This window comes from Lemur catta, chromosome 16, assembly GCF_020740605.2.
Source record: "Lemur catta isolate mLemCat1 chromosome 16, mLemCat1.pri, whole genome shotgun sequence".
Taxonomy (NCBI): domain Eukaryota; kingdom Metazoa; phylum Chordata; class Mammalia; order Primates; family Lemuridae; genus Lemur; species Lemur catta.
The window spans coordinates 14,717,222-14,736,173 of record NC_059143.1 but is presented as its reverse complement, the minus strand read 5'-3'; the positions used below and the strand labels follow the sequence as shown (position 1 = coordinate 14,736,173).

The 18,952-nt window shown below is 41.1% G+C and overlaps 1 protein-coding gene across 5 annotated transcripts in view; it reads right to left on the bottom strand.

Moving 5' to 3' along the window:
- The window catches only part of GREB1L (GREB1 like retinoic acid receptor coactivator), a 253,833-nt gene that overhangs the window by 49,190 nt on the left and 185,691 nt on the right, over nucleotides 1-18,952 (bottom strand). For 4 of the 5 annotated variants that reach the window (XM_045527987.1, XM_045527989.1, XM_045527991.1 and 1 more), the window contains exons 12-16: nucleotides 16,837-17,022; nucleotides 11,977-12,303; nucleotides 10,699-10,827; nucleotides 10,003-10,137; nucleotides 7,309-7,506 (exon numbers count right to left, since the gene is read on the bottom strand). In XM_045527987.1, the coding sequence (XP_045383943.1) occupies nucleotides 7,309-7,506; nucleotides 10,003-10,137; nucleotides 10,699-10,827; nucleotides 11,977-12,303; nucleotides 16,837-17,022 (975 nt within the window). The remainder of the gene's footprint in view (nucleotides 1-7,308; nucleotides 7,507-10,002; nucleotides 10,138-10,698; nucleotides 10,828-11,976; nucleotides 12,304-16,836; nucleotides 17,023-18,952) is intronic. The other variant, XM_045527990.1, reaches the window with a different exon arrangement.

Below are 18,952 nucleotides of genomic sequence, written 5' to 3'. Positions count from 1 at the left end.
TTAAGACCTTTCAGTGGACAGAGCTAGAGAATATTTTTAATTTTTTTCAAATTATGAATTCATACTTATATCTCCAATTTAAATATAAAAAAATTTCTTATTTCCTATTCCCATTTGAGATTCCTTTCTCTCCTGGGAGAACCCTGGTTCTCAAAAACATTAAAATATTTACCTATCTGCTCTCTCCTATGATAATGCAAAATAGTTTTTAAATTATCAGTAACACTCCCCACAAGCATACTAATTATACTCAAGATTTCTTTGAAACCTTTTTGCTCTTAGGATATATCACCCTGAGAGTGTACAGTAAGAAAATGTGTTCAAAGATTACTTGAATTAATTATTTTTGCTGTGTGGTTATGTTATCAAGGTGATATGCAGTTAGGCTCATTTATTTCTGTTTGTATTCAATTTTAAGTTTGCTTTTCCCCATCATTTTAATTTAATTTTTGAATATGTAAATCATTTTCAAGGATCAAAAGTCAAAACTATATAAAAAGCTATACTCATCCTATACCTATCTCTTCTACCCCACATAGATAAACTTTTTCATTAGTTTCTGACTTAGCCTTCACGCTTTGTGTTGTTTTTCAAAACTAAGCACAGAGGCATAGAATCTAAAAATGTCAGAAGTGCTGAGAAATGGCTGGTCTAAGAAAGGTCACTTTTGTTCTGTTTTCTTAATAATTGAACTTGCTTTTTCACAGTTCTATAGGATTAAATAAAAGTTTATTTTCCAGTAAAGTATGAGAAAATTTATCATATTTTCCAATCCCATAATAAAAAATGGATATCAGCAGGGCCCACCTGGGGTACTTACTGATGGAGGTATTAAGAGATTCAAGGCCATGTCTATCTAAAGGCGAAATCTTACTTTTGACATAAGTCGGAACTTAAGAGGCACCAGTAATTCTTGTTCAATGGCATTTTACAACTCATCAAGCTCTAGAACAGAGCCAGTGTTGGTTGGGAATCACCATGTTCCCAAAGGTTATTAGTCTGAACCTTGGGGAGCTGCCATTAGGGTGGGATCCCAGTCACAAACATCCTCCTCAGAAATACCCAACACTAAAGGCCCCAGAGAGGAGGCTTCTTGAAGGGCCAAGGGCTCCAAGCAGCCAGACTAGAGTCTTACTGAAGGTCATAGAATCCAGATGTGTTTGAGGAAAACTTGAGCTAATCTGTATTCTTCTTCATGGGATTCAAGAGAAAAACAACATAATGTTTCTCTGAGGCCATTCCTCTAAAAACTTTAAAGGAGAAGCAGCAATTTTTCTACTATCCGGGGGCCTTGAAGAGGAATAAAACCGAGAACATATGCACCATGTCTACGATACCTTGTGAGTACCAGTGTCAAAGGCCACAACGGTGAAAAATCTGAGTGGCCAGAACCCATTAATGGAAGGAGCTAATCAGTCTGAATATCAAGCAAAACTGATACTGGTCAGGGAACTGATCAGTATCAAAATGTCCAAGCATCATTAAAGCTGATCCAGTACTCATCTCAATGCCCCCTCATACTGCCTGTTTATTTGGAGTGAACAATGTATTCTCACTTGTACGTTCTTATCCCTTGAATTTTTTTAAATAAAGAATTTGATTTCTAAATTTTTTTATTTCTAGCTCTTCTTATGAAGATGTCCCAAAAAAAGATTAAACTACTTTCAGTTTTGTAGTTCATCTTCTGTACGGACTGAATTAATTTTCCTAAAGTTTTGGTATGTAAAAAAACAAAAACAAAAAAACCATTCTAATGCTTAAAAGGATATGAAAATCAAGATAATACTAAATCATTAGAGCATGCTGAGTTTTAAAGCATTACTTTAACAATGGGCATTCCTGCACCCTTGCAATTTCTTTTCAGCAAATAACCTGGGCATTGAAATAGCTGGGTAAAATCCTCCTAATTGCTTTCAGAGCCCATTGAATTAGCAGTCCCTTTGTCTCCTGGTGGCCCAGCTGGCTCCCTTCTGTCCTCCCACTGGGAGAGAATTCTTTAATCTGGGTTTGGTGAGACTTTGTGCAGGTATGTCACTGTGCTCTAGGTTTGCGTCTAGGAAGGAAGCGGTACTAGACCTGCGTGAGAACAGCATTCTAAGCACACAACTCCAGAGCCCTGCGTGACTGACAGACACGCCTACCGCCTACACATTAATTAATTCATGTCTCTACTCATGGCCAAAGTAGATTTCTGGAACATGGTTTTAATAACCAAATTTGTTTTTGCCAGAGGTCTACCAGATCTTAAATATTACTTCTACATCTTCCTGTCAAAATAGATTTGAAGTTAAAATTCAATCCTGCTGTGCCGTAGGCAAGACAAATATGTTCCCTAAATATTTTGCTTTCTGGCTGAAGAGAGAGATCCTTAATCAACATGCAACTATAACACAGAGTGTGCTGAGGGCCACGACCAGAGAACTACAGGGTGTGAGTGAGCACCACGCACGTGCAGTGGGAGGAAAGCTGGGAAGGGGTGTGCCCTGGAAGCCAGAGGAACTGGAAAGAATGGAGGTCCCCAATGTTGCCAAAAGCTCAGGTAGGATAAGAACTGATAAGGTCACTGTTGATATTGGTGAAAGTGCTATGCGGGTGGGAGCTAGCTTGCAGGGTGTTGGGGAGTGACTGGGAGATGGGGAGATAGAGGTGGCACTGGACAACTCTCTTGGGAGACAGGGTCTCACTGTGTTGTCCAGTCTGGAGAGCAGTGGTATGATCACAGCTCACTGCAGCCTCCAATTCCTGGGCTCAAGCAATCCTCCTGCCTCAGCTTCCCAAGTAGCGTCACCATGCCTAGCTAATTTTTCTTATTTTTTGTAGAGATAGGGTCTTGCTATATTGTCCAGGCTGGTCTCAGACTCCTGGGCTCAAGTGATCCTCCCACCTCTTTCTCCCAAAGTGTTGGGATTACAGGCATGAGCCACTGTGCCTGGCCCAACGTGTTCTGGACAACTGTCTTGGTTTGGCAGTGGTGGGAAGACAGGACCAGGTAGGATTAACAGAGGCTTGTGTTGTCTTTGAGAGAGTGCGGTGGGTTGAAACTGATGGAATGAGCTCCCGGAGAGAAAGAAGTTGAAGCAATGTGAGAAAAAATCAGCAGTGCAAGGTCTCTGAGAATGAGGCTGGGATGGTATCTAGGGTGAGGTGGGAGAGTCAGGCTTAACCAGAGCAGGGCAGCTCCTCCACCAATAAGGAGGGGAGAGGAAAGACAGAGGCACACACAGTCAGGTTTCTAGATTTGAAAGCAAGAAGTTTTTATCTGAAGTTTTGGGCTTTTGTTTTCCTTTGGGTGGAGGAAAGGGGAGAAATAGGTAGCATGGTCATTTACTAAGAGAGAGGGATGAGGTCTGAAGTTTGGTGAGTGAAGTGGAGTCTGCGATAGCCACTGTGCAGAATAGAGAGAGAACCAACTAAGGAACAAAGAAAAGAATTTATTATGGCATCAACTGGAAAGCCTGATTCTCCGCCCCCCACCCAGTATCCAACACGGTGTCCAGTATGCAGCAAAGAAGAGATTGTGGTATGAAGTTGGGAACATCTGAATGGATGATTCCAGGATCTAGCAGGTCTAGGATATACCAGGAAGCAACAGGGTTTGAGGATGTGGACCTGAGGGTGCTGAGAGCTGGGGGCTGGGCCGGGCCGCTGGGATGTGAGCAGATATGCTCAGTTAGGCTGCACAGAGGAGTCACTGGTCCTTCTCTCTTCCACCTCAGGACAGAGCAGTTTCCCAGGACTTTCTTCCTCAGGATCCTGTTCCCTGCCACCTTTGTCTCTGCCCAATAAATACTGTCTTTTTAATGTTGAAAGTTCTGGTAACAAACAAGGCGGCATAAAGTTGATGAGACCAAGAAAACATGTTTTAGAAAGTGAGAATGCCTTCCACTCTCTCTTCAGTTCTGCTCCCAATCTCTACCACTTCCTTAAAACTTCCTTGCATCTATTGTAATCTACCTATATAATATCAGCAGGCAAATATATCTCTTTGGCTTTTTTATAATTGTGCGTGTGTTGAAGCATCAAATTTGTGTCATTCCCCTAAGCATGATGACATTTCCTTAACTGATACTCCCATACCGGCTCCTACGTGCTGGGGCTCTCACCTACACCATCCTAAAAGCAGGGAGAGGAAACATCTAGACAGGCACTAACACTTCCGTGTTCATCCCACCCACCTTGCATTGAAAGCGGCTTGCATTTTGATTGCCCCAATACCCTAGTATTCTCATTTATAGAATATGGGATCTTCTGAATTCGAAGAATTATGTTAGAACTTCAAATTAAAAAAAAAAAAAAAAACGACACTAAAACAACAGCATTGCCTACAGTCTAAAAATGCTCCTTCTCCACTGATCGCCCCAGCAGTGACAAATCTACTTCAGGCAAACTTAAAGATGTTTAACCCATTTCATTTCTTTTTTTAACCTTCAAATTATTTCCATAACATTTTATTTGTTTTCTTTTCCCCCCCTCCCTCCTGTCTTTCCTTCATTTCTTAATCAGAATGTGAGTTGAGGTATCAAATGTTTCACTTTAGTGCTGGGTCTGCAACAACGTGATGGTTTCTATTTTCATCTTTCTACTTTCAGCCACACACGCACTGCCAAGGATGTGCCCTTTCTGCACAGGCTGGCATGTCTCCCTGCCTGGTGCTTTTCCTGGCAGGCTGGCTGCTGACATCTTTCCTTAGGAAAGGAGGCAGCTGGGACCAGGAAGTGGAGGCTGTGGATGTTATTTCTCCTGCTGCCCATCCCTTCCCTCCCTCCATTCAAACATCAGTGAGCACCTGCTGGGGCCGGGCCTGAGAAGGGCATTAAAAGAGGCTCCAGTGTCCTTTCTCCCAAGGTATTGCCCTCCGTGGCCTCAGGCAAACTAAGCTCATGAAGAAATGTGAGGAAAGGGAGTCAGATGATTTCTTGAGAACGTTTTCTGTTTTAATAGCTATTATTTTTAAGAGTTATTTGATTAGATGATCTCCTGCTATTTACTCTGCCCTGAACAATTTCTCCTTACACTTTAATGTGCTACTCGTCTTTTCTCTTCCATCAATTGGTATGTGCTCCAAGAATGTGAAAGTATTTAAATATCAAAGCAAATACATGTTGGTATAGTTATGATATGAAATGCTATACATGCAATAAGAATGATGCTTACGAAAGCTTTTCATGACATGGAAAAGCATGCACACTGTAATGCCAAATGAAAAACAGACACAGGTGGGGAAGAGTTAGTGCCAAGACTTTAACAGTAGTTATCCTTGAATGGTGGGATTATAAATGTTTTAATTTTTTTACTTTCTTTTATTTTTCAAACTAAAAAACACCATAATCAAGTTTTTCTATAATAAAAATGAATAAAGTTATTTTTAAATATACAGAAGTGATCATTTTTGCAACAAAAACTTCAGTGTGTATGCCAAAGCCAGATGTGAATAATTTTTAAAATATGCTTTGCTCTGGGTTTTCCAAATCTGTCTATAACATTTTTTTTCTAGATTCTAAGCTTATATAACTAGTCAAATTCTGGTACCTTTCTGAGGGGTGGCAATCTTAAAATACTCTGGGAAAATCCGAGGGAACTGAGAAGGGAAAAGGAAAGATCTACACACTTTCTTCAGGGATTGCATTCACTGGGAAAGGTGAAAGTACAGGTCACCGAGGGGTTATTTTAGGAAGTTTCTGCAGACAACTTTATCACTTCACACAGGTGCTATGCTGTGTTTGCTCAAGCACAACTTGGGATATCAGATCACAAACTCAGGGAGGCCACAGATACCAATTGGTACAAGTAAAATACCCAAAAGAGAAGGCACTTCATCCATGTTATAAAAGCAGAAAATTCATAAGAAATAACAAAAAATCTAGTTACTGCTTGGTGTGACTGAAACCTGTCCACTTCCCACAATGAGGAGAGGGAAGAAAAAAAATGCAGAAATGGCCAGTAGCTGAGAGAGCATAGAACTTACTCTGGTTTCTGGGGGAGATGGCATTTTACCTTCTCCAGCTCATCATCTACAAGGTGATATTTCCAACAGGTCATTTTGTAATGTGTCATTCAGAAACTGAGAGGCTAAAAAGAAGACTACGCTATTGACCAGGCACCTGGGCCTCCAGATGTGGACAAGACTTTACCTGCATCAGTCACAGCCACGAGAAGAGGTTAAAGAGAGAGGGGAAAATGTATTTTTAGTCCATTCATTTGGCCCGTGGACCTAACACCACAAGATTTCTTATAGAGTCCTGCTATTTAAAGTGTGGTCTTCAGACCAGCAGCACTGGCATCTCCTGGAAGCTTGTTAGAAATGCAGACTCTGGAGCAACCCCCAGACTCACTGAAGGGAAATTTGCATTTTAACAGGGGCACTGTATGATAGATATGGAACATACAGACCACGTTTTAAGCACTTCTGAATTTTTCTCCTTCCTACTTGTTTTTGAATATATTGAAAATAAGATTATTTACTGTGGCAAAAAGATTCATCCTCCAGCTAAAATGCGCACGTGTGTGCATGTGCGCACATGTTTGTGCATGTGTCTTTCCCCAGCTAAGGTAATCAGAAGCAACTCGACATTTATAATTTCCTTTTCAAACCTAGTTTACAAAGGCAAGTGCTTTTCAGCTGTCTCAATTTTCTAAATTCCTTATGGCTTCTTGTAATTCTAAGCAAATTTTATTTTTGAAAAGGGTTATTATTTACCACAGACTTTAAAGTGGCTCCTTTTTTTAAGACTTGTAAAAGTTTTGCTCTCTACTTTTTAACATTATGTGGGAAAAATATTTCTTCCTCTATACTCATTCTCTTAAAGTTATTAGGAATAATTCTAACCTTGCGTTTTTATATCTCAATCTCATTGCTGATGTGGCAGGATGGTGTTCTGGTTTCTAGGTTGCAGGTGTCCTGGTGATGTGCTAAATGTCCAAGAATCCACCTATGACAATGTGACCTATCGGAGCAGGGAAGGAGTTCGGGGGCACAGACTCCATCATCCTACACAGAGCTGTCCTTGTCTGGGGAAAATTTCTCTTCGTCAATGAATGACCACATTCGAGTCCCACAGATTATGCCATGGACTTAATAGTATCTGGGAAACATGCAAGTAATTTACCCTTGACTTTGGAGGGAAAAAGGGCAGAGTACTCTGAGGGAAAACTTACAAATTCAAAAAAACATTTAAAGTGCCTTTATGATTTTTATTGCTGAAAAAAGTTTTCAGTATCCTATAAACATTTGGATTAAGCAAAAGAAAAGAGGCAGAGGAGAGCTAAAGCTGGATCTAGGTAGGCTCCTCTTCAAAAGTTCACTCTTACCTGATTGTCGAATCCGTTGAAGAGTTTGCTGGACCAACACCTCCGACCTTGGGACAATGATGATGAAGTCCACTTTGCTGAAGTGACCGAGGTCCAGGCTCTGGCTGCCACTGTCTGCTATAGCACACACCTGGGATAAGAGTTTTCTGGCCACTGTAAGCTGCGGTTGATAAATTTGGAAGGTTTCATTATCTAAATCTAAAATTTAAAAAAAAGTCATAAGAACAAGATTAATTTACTTCCACAATGGTCACTATAAATTCATATGAGGACATATAACACACACGGTAAGGAATTCTCACATGCTAGTCTTACTCTCTATTGAGTTTTAATAGATTTGCCTATTTTCCCTGGAAACTTGGCTGAGAGGATATGCTCAGGAGTGGATGTGGTTTTACAAATGTATTAAAATCGATTGATTGTTTCATAAATGCCTAGTTTAACGCCCCCTACCCCAAGCCAGAAACATGGAGACAGACTACACCCTTGCAGCTGGAGCCAGGACTCATCTCTGGAAAAGGGAAAGTTTCCAGTTTTCTTTAGGAATATCAGCACCGGCCAGTGCTCGAGCCCAGACCCAGTTCAGGGAAGGAGGTGATGCTGTCACTATAATGATGCTGAGTTCCTTTGAGCTTTTCTGGATGGCACTACAGTAAACATTTCCTGTTCAGTAAGTCAGCTGCAACATGGTTTGAAATTCCCCTCCCAGTGACTACATAACGTAGGTCATGGAGACCTGACCTTCACCTTTCTTCCCACTCTGCTCCACTTTGCCAGTGTTTGTGACCTGGCAGGTCTAGGTGGTTGTGGTCAACTCCAGTGCTGACGCCTGGACTATCTGAAGAGACCTGACTCATGACATAGCCAGCTGGCCACTCAGCAGGTGACGTATTACAAAAACATTGCCCAGATACTCTAAGCATGTCAGTAGCTTTTTATTGCAAGTTTAACCAAGCAATCAATCTCTCTTATATGTGCGTGCATATCCACACACACAAGCAATGAAAGAAACAAGTTTAGTTAGCTAAACACCTGAGCAGGCAACGTCCCATCCTTTAAAGATCTGCTTTTTATCAGGAACACATGTGACAGTTTGACTAAAACAGAATCACAAGAGCCTAAGTAACCTGTGCTAATTAAACTGCAACGCAGTCCAGGCAAAGACAACAGTCACAGTACTTCAGCTACAACAGACACTGATAGTGAGTGGAGATTTTTATGGGTGGTCTCCCTACTGGCTGAGAGAACCCACTAGAAAAGCCCAAAGCTGCAATTTTTTTTTTTTTTTTTTGAGACAGAGTCTTGCTCTGTTGTCCTGGGATAGAGTGCAGTGGCATCATCGTAGCTCACAGCAACCTCAAACTCCTGGGCTCAAGTGATCCTCCTGCCTCAGCCTCCCAAGTAGCTGGGCTACAGGTGCCTGCCACAATGCATGACTGACTTTTCTATTTTTGGTAGAGACAGGGTCTTGCTCTTGCTCAGGCTGGTCTTGAACTCCTGAGCTCAAGCAATCCTCCCGTCTCAGCCTCCCAGAGTGATTACAGGTATGAGCCATTGCGCCCGGCCCCAAAGCTACAACTTTTAATAGTAGTCCAAATAGTTTTTGCACCACAAAGACTACTGATCAAAATAAGTCTGTCTTTTTGATATAGTTAGGCTGTTCCTTCATTTCACAGGTTGGATTGGTGGGGACTAAACACATCCATAAATGTGTAGAATTTAACTTAGCAAGGTTTGAAGTTTGAGGAAACATACAAATATCTTTAAGCAATGTTTTTTTAAACAGGGAACCAAGGATATGTATTCTAAATGTGTTAATTCAAAATAGTTAATAGAAACACATTTTAGATCATCTGGATGATCACTTTATTACCAAATACCATCCAGAAGTCAAAACAGTTTATTGCCTGTATTTGCATGTGTTTTCACAACTGAGCTGATGCCAAGCCACACTGCTTTTACTGCCTGAGGCAATGCTAATATATAAATGATGCATTCCCATCAAGCGGTGGCCAAGTGGCTGTCAGCAGCAGCTTATGTGGGTCTGTTTCCCATCTATCCTTTCGCCTGCTCTTTTTCCTATCCTCTCCTCTGTTGTCCCTGTCAATCAGAGAATTGGGGCAGGAATCTGAACCCAAAGGAATCCAGTCTAAGGACAGAACTCCTCATCTCTGGCCCCCGGTCTCCCTCTAAGCCCTGAAGCTTGTTGCAGGGCAGATGACTTGTTGGCAGGGCTGCTGTATCTGCCAGGTAGGCCTTGCTATCACTCTGAGGTGACATCAGAGTCAGAGTGTAAGTGAAGGAGCACGAGGGGGACCCTGCAGGCCTATAGTCCAGACTTTCTTTCAAGCAGTTCTTTGAAGCCCTCAGCAAGCACAACTCTCTGGGCACAACTGGTAGAGCTAAGGAAAATGCACCAAGGTCCCCAGAATCTTTCAGGGAAAACAAGAGAGAGTACTTAAGATACAGTCTTTGATTCTCATTGTAGGAGACTTTTACTAGGAACAAGGCGTTTTAAAACTTTTAATGGTAAGGCATTTTTAATTTGAACCACATTTATCACATAGACAATGAAGAAAAGGCTGCCGTGGTCTATGACTTCAAGAAGAGTCCTCAAAACCCTCAGAATGACTTAGTTTCTATAATGTCTGTCCCAAGGACTGATTTCCTCCTCTTGGTCTGAGGTGACATTACCCAGGTTTTGCGTGGGTATCATAGCAGCAGCCTCCTGGGGTGACACACATTCGTTAAGGTCTCCATTGAAGGGGGTAACCACACTGTCTCCTCTTCTTTGTTGCATTTTTTCTAGCAGCTTGTCCAGGTCATCGCCTATTACAAAATAAAGTGGAAATAAGGTTATAGGAAGGATATGTTTGTATCGTTTTTATCAGTGTCCAAGCTCAGCCATTAGGCTGGGTTCTTATCAAGATCTGTTGGCTGGCCAGTGATTCACATCGGTGTTTAAGCTTGGCCATCTCTACTGGGGCGTCTCTATCACAAGAGCTACCCTCACTGGTATTGTGCTTACAGTTTACATGCTTTCGCACGCTGTTCTCTCTCTTGACCTCTGTAATATTCAAAAGCTGGCAGAATGGGATATTCTACCCCCATTTGACATATTTAGAAAACTGAGATCCAGGGAGAGAGAGACCAGCCCAAGGTCACGCAACAAAGTCATGGCTGAGCTGAGGCTTCTGATCCTAGTACCGACCCAGACCTCCTGCTGCTTCCTATGATGTTAGTAACAAAATATGTAGGATAAACCGCTCTACATGATATATCTGCTGGCAAGCTTATGCTCCACACTCCTCTCCTCACAGGCTAAGATTTAAATTCAGAAAATCATGCAGCTAGGGGCTGGCAATGTTGCTGGATCTTACAACCACTCACCTAATGACGTGGTTTTGAAATGTGATGCCAGGAAACTGACCTTTCCTGTGATGAGCTCATAACTAATTTCTTTCAAAAACTCACTTGTGGTGAGCATGCTCTCTGCCAGCGCTCGGGACTGATGCTGGCCTGCAGAACAGAGGGGAGAAGAGATGACTCCTCAATAGAACAAACGTTCACGGGAACATTATTTGTAATAGCAACAACTGGAAACAACCAAAGGGTGTTACTACAGGGACTTGGGTTAAGACAATCAGGGCCCATTAAAAGATTTGGCATGTCAATTTGAAGACTACAGACAGAAGCAGAAAACATTTATAACATAATGCTAGGTGAAGTCAAAAAATGATGTTCCTTATGATTGTAACTGTGAAAACATACACATCCATGTGTTTAAAGACCAGGGAAGGTCCCCGTGACACCATGGCTGCCCCCAGTCTGGGCCATTGAGGCCAATGAGTGCCCAGGGACAGTGGACATAAGCAGAAAAAAAGACTAGCAAAGAATATGAAAAAAACTTATAAAAATTGTGTATGCAAGGTTATTATGAATATTTGCCTTAAAAATATAAACTTAAGTTGCTTTTACAAATAAAAATTAATGTATCACATTGTCTGAGGAAGCTTTCTGAAAATATACATAGCACAGAAAGATGTGCAGACAGGTTTTGCCAAAGTCAGGCGACTTCACCTCTTTGCTAGGAAGAGGTGAGAGCCATTTAGTACAGAGAGGAGAGAAATAAACTTTAGTCCAAATAGCTATTCACGATGGTGCCTGATTAAAAAAAAAAAACAACAACATAGTGAAAAACAAACAAGCAGACAATGTGCCAACTTTCTGAATCTTTTCTTTAGCATCAACATTACAATATTAAATAGACTCTTCAGTGAGAAGGAGAACATATGAGCTAAGTTTCTGGCAAATTTGACTAACTGGCTTAGGCCACTTGTGGTGCTGGCTTTATCACATGCTAGAGTGGTAACATTTCCAGAACCTTTTAAGGACAGCAGTTACATGAGACAAGGGTATCTGTAACCAGGGAGAGCTTTGAAATAATGCCCCACAACCAGCTGACAGGGGCACCAGCCAAACTGAGGGCTACACAAACCTGACCTGAGCAGGAAAGGAAAAGTTAAAATTAGAAGGAAGAACTCGAATTGGAGCAATTCATCAGAGACTGACGACATGGATGCCCGAAGTACCCGACAGATACTTTTCAAATGGACAGATGATTGAATGAATGGATTAAATAAACAAAAAACAAACAAAATTACTCACCTAACACTACCACACAAAATTCATTTCCTCTGATTTTCGATGCACAAATTGCCACAACATAATCTGGTAGCCTTTGATAGTGTCTCATTTCACTGAGAGTCCTCAGTGTCTCTGAAATGCCCTCTGCCAAAGAGTTCTGGGTCACAATCACATGAACCAAGTCTTGAGATACGCTGGCAATTAATCTTGCAAGCCAGGGGAGCTGTCCTGGCGACACAGGTACACACTGAGCACCTATCTGCAGCGCTCTCTCTCTCAGAGTAAATTCCTGCATAGCTTTCAGCATGATTTGCTCAAATTCTTCCCTGAGAGGTATCTGATCGGGACCTATAATGAAGAGAATTACAGCTGGAATTTTAAAAAATTACAGGTAGGAGAGAGGAACACACACCATCCTGCTGTCCTCCTAGGCCTGCCATACTCCAGCTGGGAACCAGACTGTTTTTCCTGTGGTGGTCCCACGTACAGAGCCCATACTAACCACTTCCTGTTGTGACATTACCTTCTCTTTTTTCCTCTTTGCCTCTATTTTTTTTTTTTTTTTTTTTAATCAGGCTTCTGTTCTCCTTTATTTTAACCCTGGTCTCTTTAAGAGAGGATGAACTGAGAGAGACTATCAGTTCTGCTGTATGCCTCGGGAGATGGTCATCACAGATGGCTTATTTCTTGACCTATTAAGCTTGGCATTATGGAAATTGTTACTGACTAATGAAATAAGAACCCAATCTGCTGGTGTACAATCGGTTTTAGGTTTCATTCATTTCTCATTTTATTCATAGATACTTTGAAAACCATTTTTAACATATTGCCTCTATAGCTAATTTTGAGAAAAACATCCACAGGAAAATTAAGTTTAATTATTTTTCACTCCCAAGTTATATTTTAGGCAGCCTCACACTTTCCCCAGATAGAGAATGCTTTCATCATCTAGTTACTGCCCAGTGTTCGGGATTGTTAAATACAGCATTTGGCCCTCTTCCCCAGCCGTGCTTAAGGCTAAGCTCATACTGCTGACCTGTGGCCTCTGGAATTAGGGGGACTTTGTTTCTCATTCTCTTTAGAAACTCAACCAGTCTTTAGAACAAAATAAGCAAGTCAATGTTTGGTATCCAAGTGACACAAATGAACTAAGATTTCTATATTTAGTTTAAATTGAAACCAGTGAGAATATAATCACTCCTTGTATTCAGTAATTTCTTTTGCTATGTGAACCCAAGATTTGAAACTCAGGCTCCAGTAAACACATACTTCAGCATCTGTGAACTGAGACCAAGCAATAGCCCCAGACCCCAGGGATAAAACCCCTGTATAAAAGAACACAGGGTGAGAGACTAGACTTCTGTGTGCGAAGGAGGCCCCTCGAGTGAGCCAGGAATCCTTCCTTCCTGTTGCCCAGGCTGGAGTGCAGTGCATGATCACGGCACACCACAGCCCCCAACTTCTAGGCTCAAGTCTAACAGGAATTTAAGTGACCTCCCTGGCCCTGCCCATCTTTTCTGGGAAAGTAAGAAAATGAGGGCTTTAGTAATGTTTTTCAGACAAGGAAGATTAAATACAATATTATACATTTAAAAAATAAACTATTTTAATTGGAGAACACAGTTTTTCCAGGATTGGCTAGGGGTCAGGGAAACGTAGGAGAGTGGAAACATCATAGACAGATTTTTCTCTTTTATACGTGGAAATAGGACAAGAACATTGTAATGATTACATTATGTTTCTTATGTCCTTCCCAATCACTTGGTAGGGGGAGGTTTTTTTTATTTTTTGAGACAGAGTCTCACTCTGTCACCCTGGGCTAGAGTGCAGTGGCATCATTGTAGCTCACTACAACCTCAAACTCCTGGGCTCAAGTGATCCTCCTGCCCCAGCCTCCCAAGTAGTCTGGGACTACAGGTGTGGGCCACCATGCCCAGCTAATTTTTCTATTATTTGTAGCGATGGAGTCTCGCTCAGACTGGTCTCAAACTCCTGAACTCAAGTGATCCTCCTGCCTCAGGCTCCCAGAGTGCTATGATGACAGCTTTTGTTGTTGTTGTTTTAATCACCTGGGAGCCACCAAGACTTCTGATCTTCATTCAGCTTTATCAAATTAGCATCATGGTCATGGTCGCTAGGTACATACTTAACAGTGAGCTTAAAGCAGATAGATTTGTACTAACTGTCACAAATGAAGGGAAGGTGGTTGTCTACTTAAAGTTTTCTTCTACCAGAACATGTGACAGCTTCAAAGCAGGTGGCCCTGGTGCTCTCCAATTCCCTACTGTCCCTTATTGATGACCTGAAGGCTCAGATGCCTGGTTAATAGTTGTGGCCATAAGACCTACTCCGAAACAGGATTGAGTAACATGTTCCATCAGGAAGCATAATTAACTTCAAATATAAAGGTATTCTGGGCAAACAAAATTATCAAACACGTTCACAACATTCTCTATTGTCTTAAAACATACTTTTATAGTGTTTTGACTGAATTCTTGTTAGGAATTGAGAAATGGGGAAAAAAATGTTAAAGTTTAAATGAGGTAAGAGACTTCTTACAGTGAAATGCCTTGTGTCCAAGCATCAACTCTCACTTTTTCATCCTCAGCCTTTATAGTTAAAGCAGAGGAGCCTTTTTTCCACTTTTTGCAAACTTGATAATAGTAACTTTTTCCTTCAAGTGCTGATCTCCGGTAACTCAGTTCAGCCCAGGCATCAGTTCTAAGGGCTTTTTGGATAGAGCTACCTTAATAGGAAAAGACAAGGTTCCACCAGAGTCAGAGCCTTCCAAGAATCTCTGGATTTGCTGATTTCATTATCTACTTCAAAAGATTTTCAGATTGTGAAATAACTGAGATTTTTTTTTTTAAAGTGACTGTAGTGGAAAGGTCTGTTCCTTCTGAAGAATCTTGCTTTTCTTCCTCTCTGTTACCTCCAAGTAACTGAGCTACCAAAGTATTAAAACTGTCCTTTTAGAAGTTTGGATTTATTTCTTTAAATGTCTATACTCTGTGGCATATGTGAAAATATTCTTGCTGCCTTCTCAAAACCTCCAGAGGCAAAAAAATTTTTTTAAGGACTCCAGAACAGTTGTTTAGGGGCAGAGAAGTCCCAATGTAGAAAGCTTAGATTTAAAAAAAAGGAATAATTATTCATGCTGTACATCGAGAGACCTAATTGATTGATTGAAAGTAAAACTCTGGAGAGAATTGATCTTGCGGGGCAGAGAAGAGTCTGTGTAAAATTAAATTGAGATTGTTCTATTTTTTTTAAGATAAGAGCTCTTAGTAATTTAATGGAAGACATTTTATTTTGACCATTTGGTTTGTTTAATTAATGTGGTCATTCATGACTTTTTAAATTGTTATTATGATTGAAAAAAATGCTCTAGTGATTGGTGATAATATCATTGCTCTATGAAGCCTTGTTTTACTGATTCTGGGTGCATCTAGAGATGGTTTTAGGTCTTAGAACACAGTCCAGAGCCCAATGTCAGTATGTAGCAATTAAAATTACAACATCAAATGAGCTGGAGACTCAGGCAATTTTTATAATTTTATTACCTACCGATAAGCATGATTAAGTAAGTCCTAGGTTTATCATGAAAGCAGCTCTCATGGGAAATCTGAAGTATTGCAAGTTTCAAAAGCCCATGTCAAAGCAGAGCCCATGTCAAAGCAGCCTCAGGGCACTAAGAGTTCTAGGCCAGGTTGCTAACTGATGCCCCAAAGGCTGAACCTGGGCAGATGAAGCTTTTGGTTTTTAAACTATTTGGCCCGGTGTTTTTATTATTTCTTAACACTGCAGTATTTTCTAATATTAAAAAAATTCATGAATGTGTACAAAATTATTTTTTTTCACATTTCAAAGGTTTATTCAACCCATTCATTCAGGAATTAGCAGAAAGACAAAGCCAGTTCCACAAGAGTATGAGAAATCTGGTTTATATGGTCAGTGGAAAAAGGCATGCTGAAATAAGAGTTGTCAGATACAGTACTGACTAATTTCCTACAAGGCAACAAAACCACAATCTTTGGGAGCATACAAAATTTTTTATGATTAATATAAAAATTTTATATCTCAAACATTCTTCTACCTAAATCAGTGGCTTGAAGTCCTGGAGTGAGTGTATAATTAGGCTGCATATTAAATGGCCTACTGCAGTTTGCAAAATAAAGGACATTTCAATGTAAATGCTGCTGAACCACTATAGCTTTGTCAGGGCACCTGCATACTCCCACTGTGGGGGCTCAGGAGGATATACCAAATAGAGGAAGTGAAGGGTTCATGACCTATGTATCCTCCTTACCCTAAAGCCTAGAGAGCCTTCCAGGGAGGTCCACAGTTACTACCTCAATGAAAGAAAGCACAACAGGACTCCATCAAAGGAGTGTAGCTGGAGAAGAAAAAAAATTGGTATAGGGCAGTGGATAAGTAAGATAAAAAGGCTAAATGGAAAACTGGAAAAAACTGTTTAAGACAGTGGCTATGTTTGTATTCCAGATGGTAGTTGTATTTTCAGAAAGGTGGCCTGGCCAGACTCCTGGGGGTGGAGGGGGTGAGGGGTGCCCATGGCACAACCCTTAACAGTTCTGCCCACATTGCTAATTTGGAGCCCTTTGGAGTATCATGAGACTGGACACTAGGTGGGGCAATTCATCTCTTCTAGGATCCAAAGAAGCCAAGAGGAAAGGGATAGAAAACAAAAAAGGAGGAGAGAAAGAGAAAAGTCATGGAGAATGAGGTGGAAGGAAAAGAATGTTAGAAGTGAAAGAAGAAAAATAAGAGACAGGTGGATGAATGTGAGAAAGAAAAGAAAAAGTGCATTACAAAAAAAGAATAAAAACAGTGACCAGGGAATGAGTATGGAAAATAACTTACCCAGCCGCACAAGATACTGTATCGTTAGAAGGATCATGTTTTCCACGCTCAGAAGTTGGCTGCCAGTCAACCCTAATTGTTCCAAATCTTTGTTTTCCAACTGTGGAATCTTGTAGCAATTCACCAGCAGAGGACTCACAACAATGTCACCAACATTTCCATAGAAATAGGGTAAAGTGCCATAGCCTGCCCCAATAGAAGCAGGTCAATACAGTTCAACATTTCTTTTTGAGGTCCAACCAGGTACACTTGCTCAACTAGGATCAAAGATGTTTAATAAAATTCCCTGCCCTGTGAGAGGGCTACCAACCAAATCGATGAAATATATCATTCCTATGAAATTCACTTGGATGCTTCAAATTTTATCTTTATATTAAATCAGATAAACAGGAAGCAAAATACAGCTGGCCCTTCGTATCTACATTTGTGGATTCAACCAAATGCAGATGGAAAATATTCATGGGGAAAAAAATCCCACAAAGTTCCAAGAAGTAAAACTTGACTTTGCTACCTGCCAAGTACTACACTGAATCCACATGAATGAAGGGATGTGCAGGCATTGTATTAGGTATTATAAGTAATCTAGAAATGATTTAAAGTACATGGGAGGATGCATGCAGATTCTATGCAAATACTATGTCATTTATATATCGGGGACTTGAGAATACACAGGTTTTGGTATGGGAGGGGCCTGGAACCAATACCCCATGGATACTAAGGGATGACTGTACTCAAATTAATTATCTCTGTTTCCCACAGAAGAGACATGTTAACATTGTATCACTGCCATAGAAGACTAGAGGAGTTTGCAAAACACCTCTATATCCTTTGTAAAACTTCAATGATATTTTCCAATAAAGTTCCTGACCAAGTTTCTTTCCAGATAAGAAATGAGAAAATGAACAAACTACAATATATGTTTCACTTACCGAGATTTTCTAAAAAAAAAAAAAAAAAAGCTAAAGTCATTGATCAACAGCAACATTGTACCAGTTGCAGGTGCTTGGAGATTCCTACTCCTTTTTCTATTTTAGCTATTTTTATTAAGTTTTCTTCCTAAATGTCCGTAAATAGTCCCAAATTATCTTAGAAGCAGATAGGATAAAAATATGTGGAAAATATTCTCTGTTTTGGTAGTGGTGGAGAGGACAATCTCTCTGTGAGACTTTCTAAAGGCAGGCACCAAAGAACCAAAGGGTCCCCATGTACTACGTATGTTTCCAAGGCTTAGTTGCACCATGCTGTTGTTCAAAAAAGAACTTCCTAAACCATATGGAATTTAAACAACTGAGATTCCCCCAATGCCTACAGATCTAGGATCAGTGGACAGCGCAGCCTGGGAAAGGGCAGGGCTCCAAGCAAAACCATCCAAGTAGGTGGGCTCAGACCGATGCAAGAAGCAGATAACACCTCACACAAACACAGACTAAAGAGCCGTGGAAATGGAACACCCATCCGCCCCTGTCTGTCTTGTCCTAGAGGTAAAGCAGGCAGTCTCCTTCTGGCTTAGGCTAGCCCCAACACCGAGAGGACTCTTGATGTGGGCATGAAAAGCATTAAGTCAGTCCAGGAATCTATGGACCCCTACACGTCTAAACCTCCATTAATAGACCACCTAGAAGGTCTCAGCCTCCTTAAAGATACTGATTGACAGATGCTGCCCACAGTTCAGACCTGCAACTGTGGGGCCTTTTGGTTCTCCTGAGTAAGGTCTGTTAGCTGGTTTAGCTTGTTTCTTTTCCCTGTGCTTTGGCTCCTATTGACTGGAATGTCTCCTCCTCCACCTTGTCCACTCTAACCAACCCTCCAGGATGCAGCTTCAACATCATTTCTCAGAAGTCTTCTCAGAACCACCCCCCGCACCCCCCCGCAAAGGTAGGCCCTCTCTCCCCTGAGCTCTTGTTGCTCTTGGCTATGAACCTCTACCTGCTCACACATCACAGTGTGTTGTAATGGTTATCACAGTGTGTTGTAATAGTTATTTACTAACCCCAGCGATACCACGAGGTCAGACTCCCCCACTGAACAGTACTCCCTGAGGGCAAAAAGACTTTGCCTAATTCTCAACTTCTAATCCTATGTTTAATATAGCATGAAGGAGCTGACCAATAAAAGC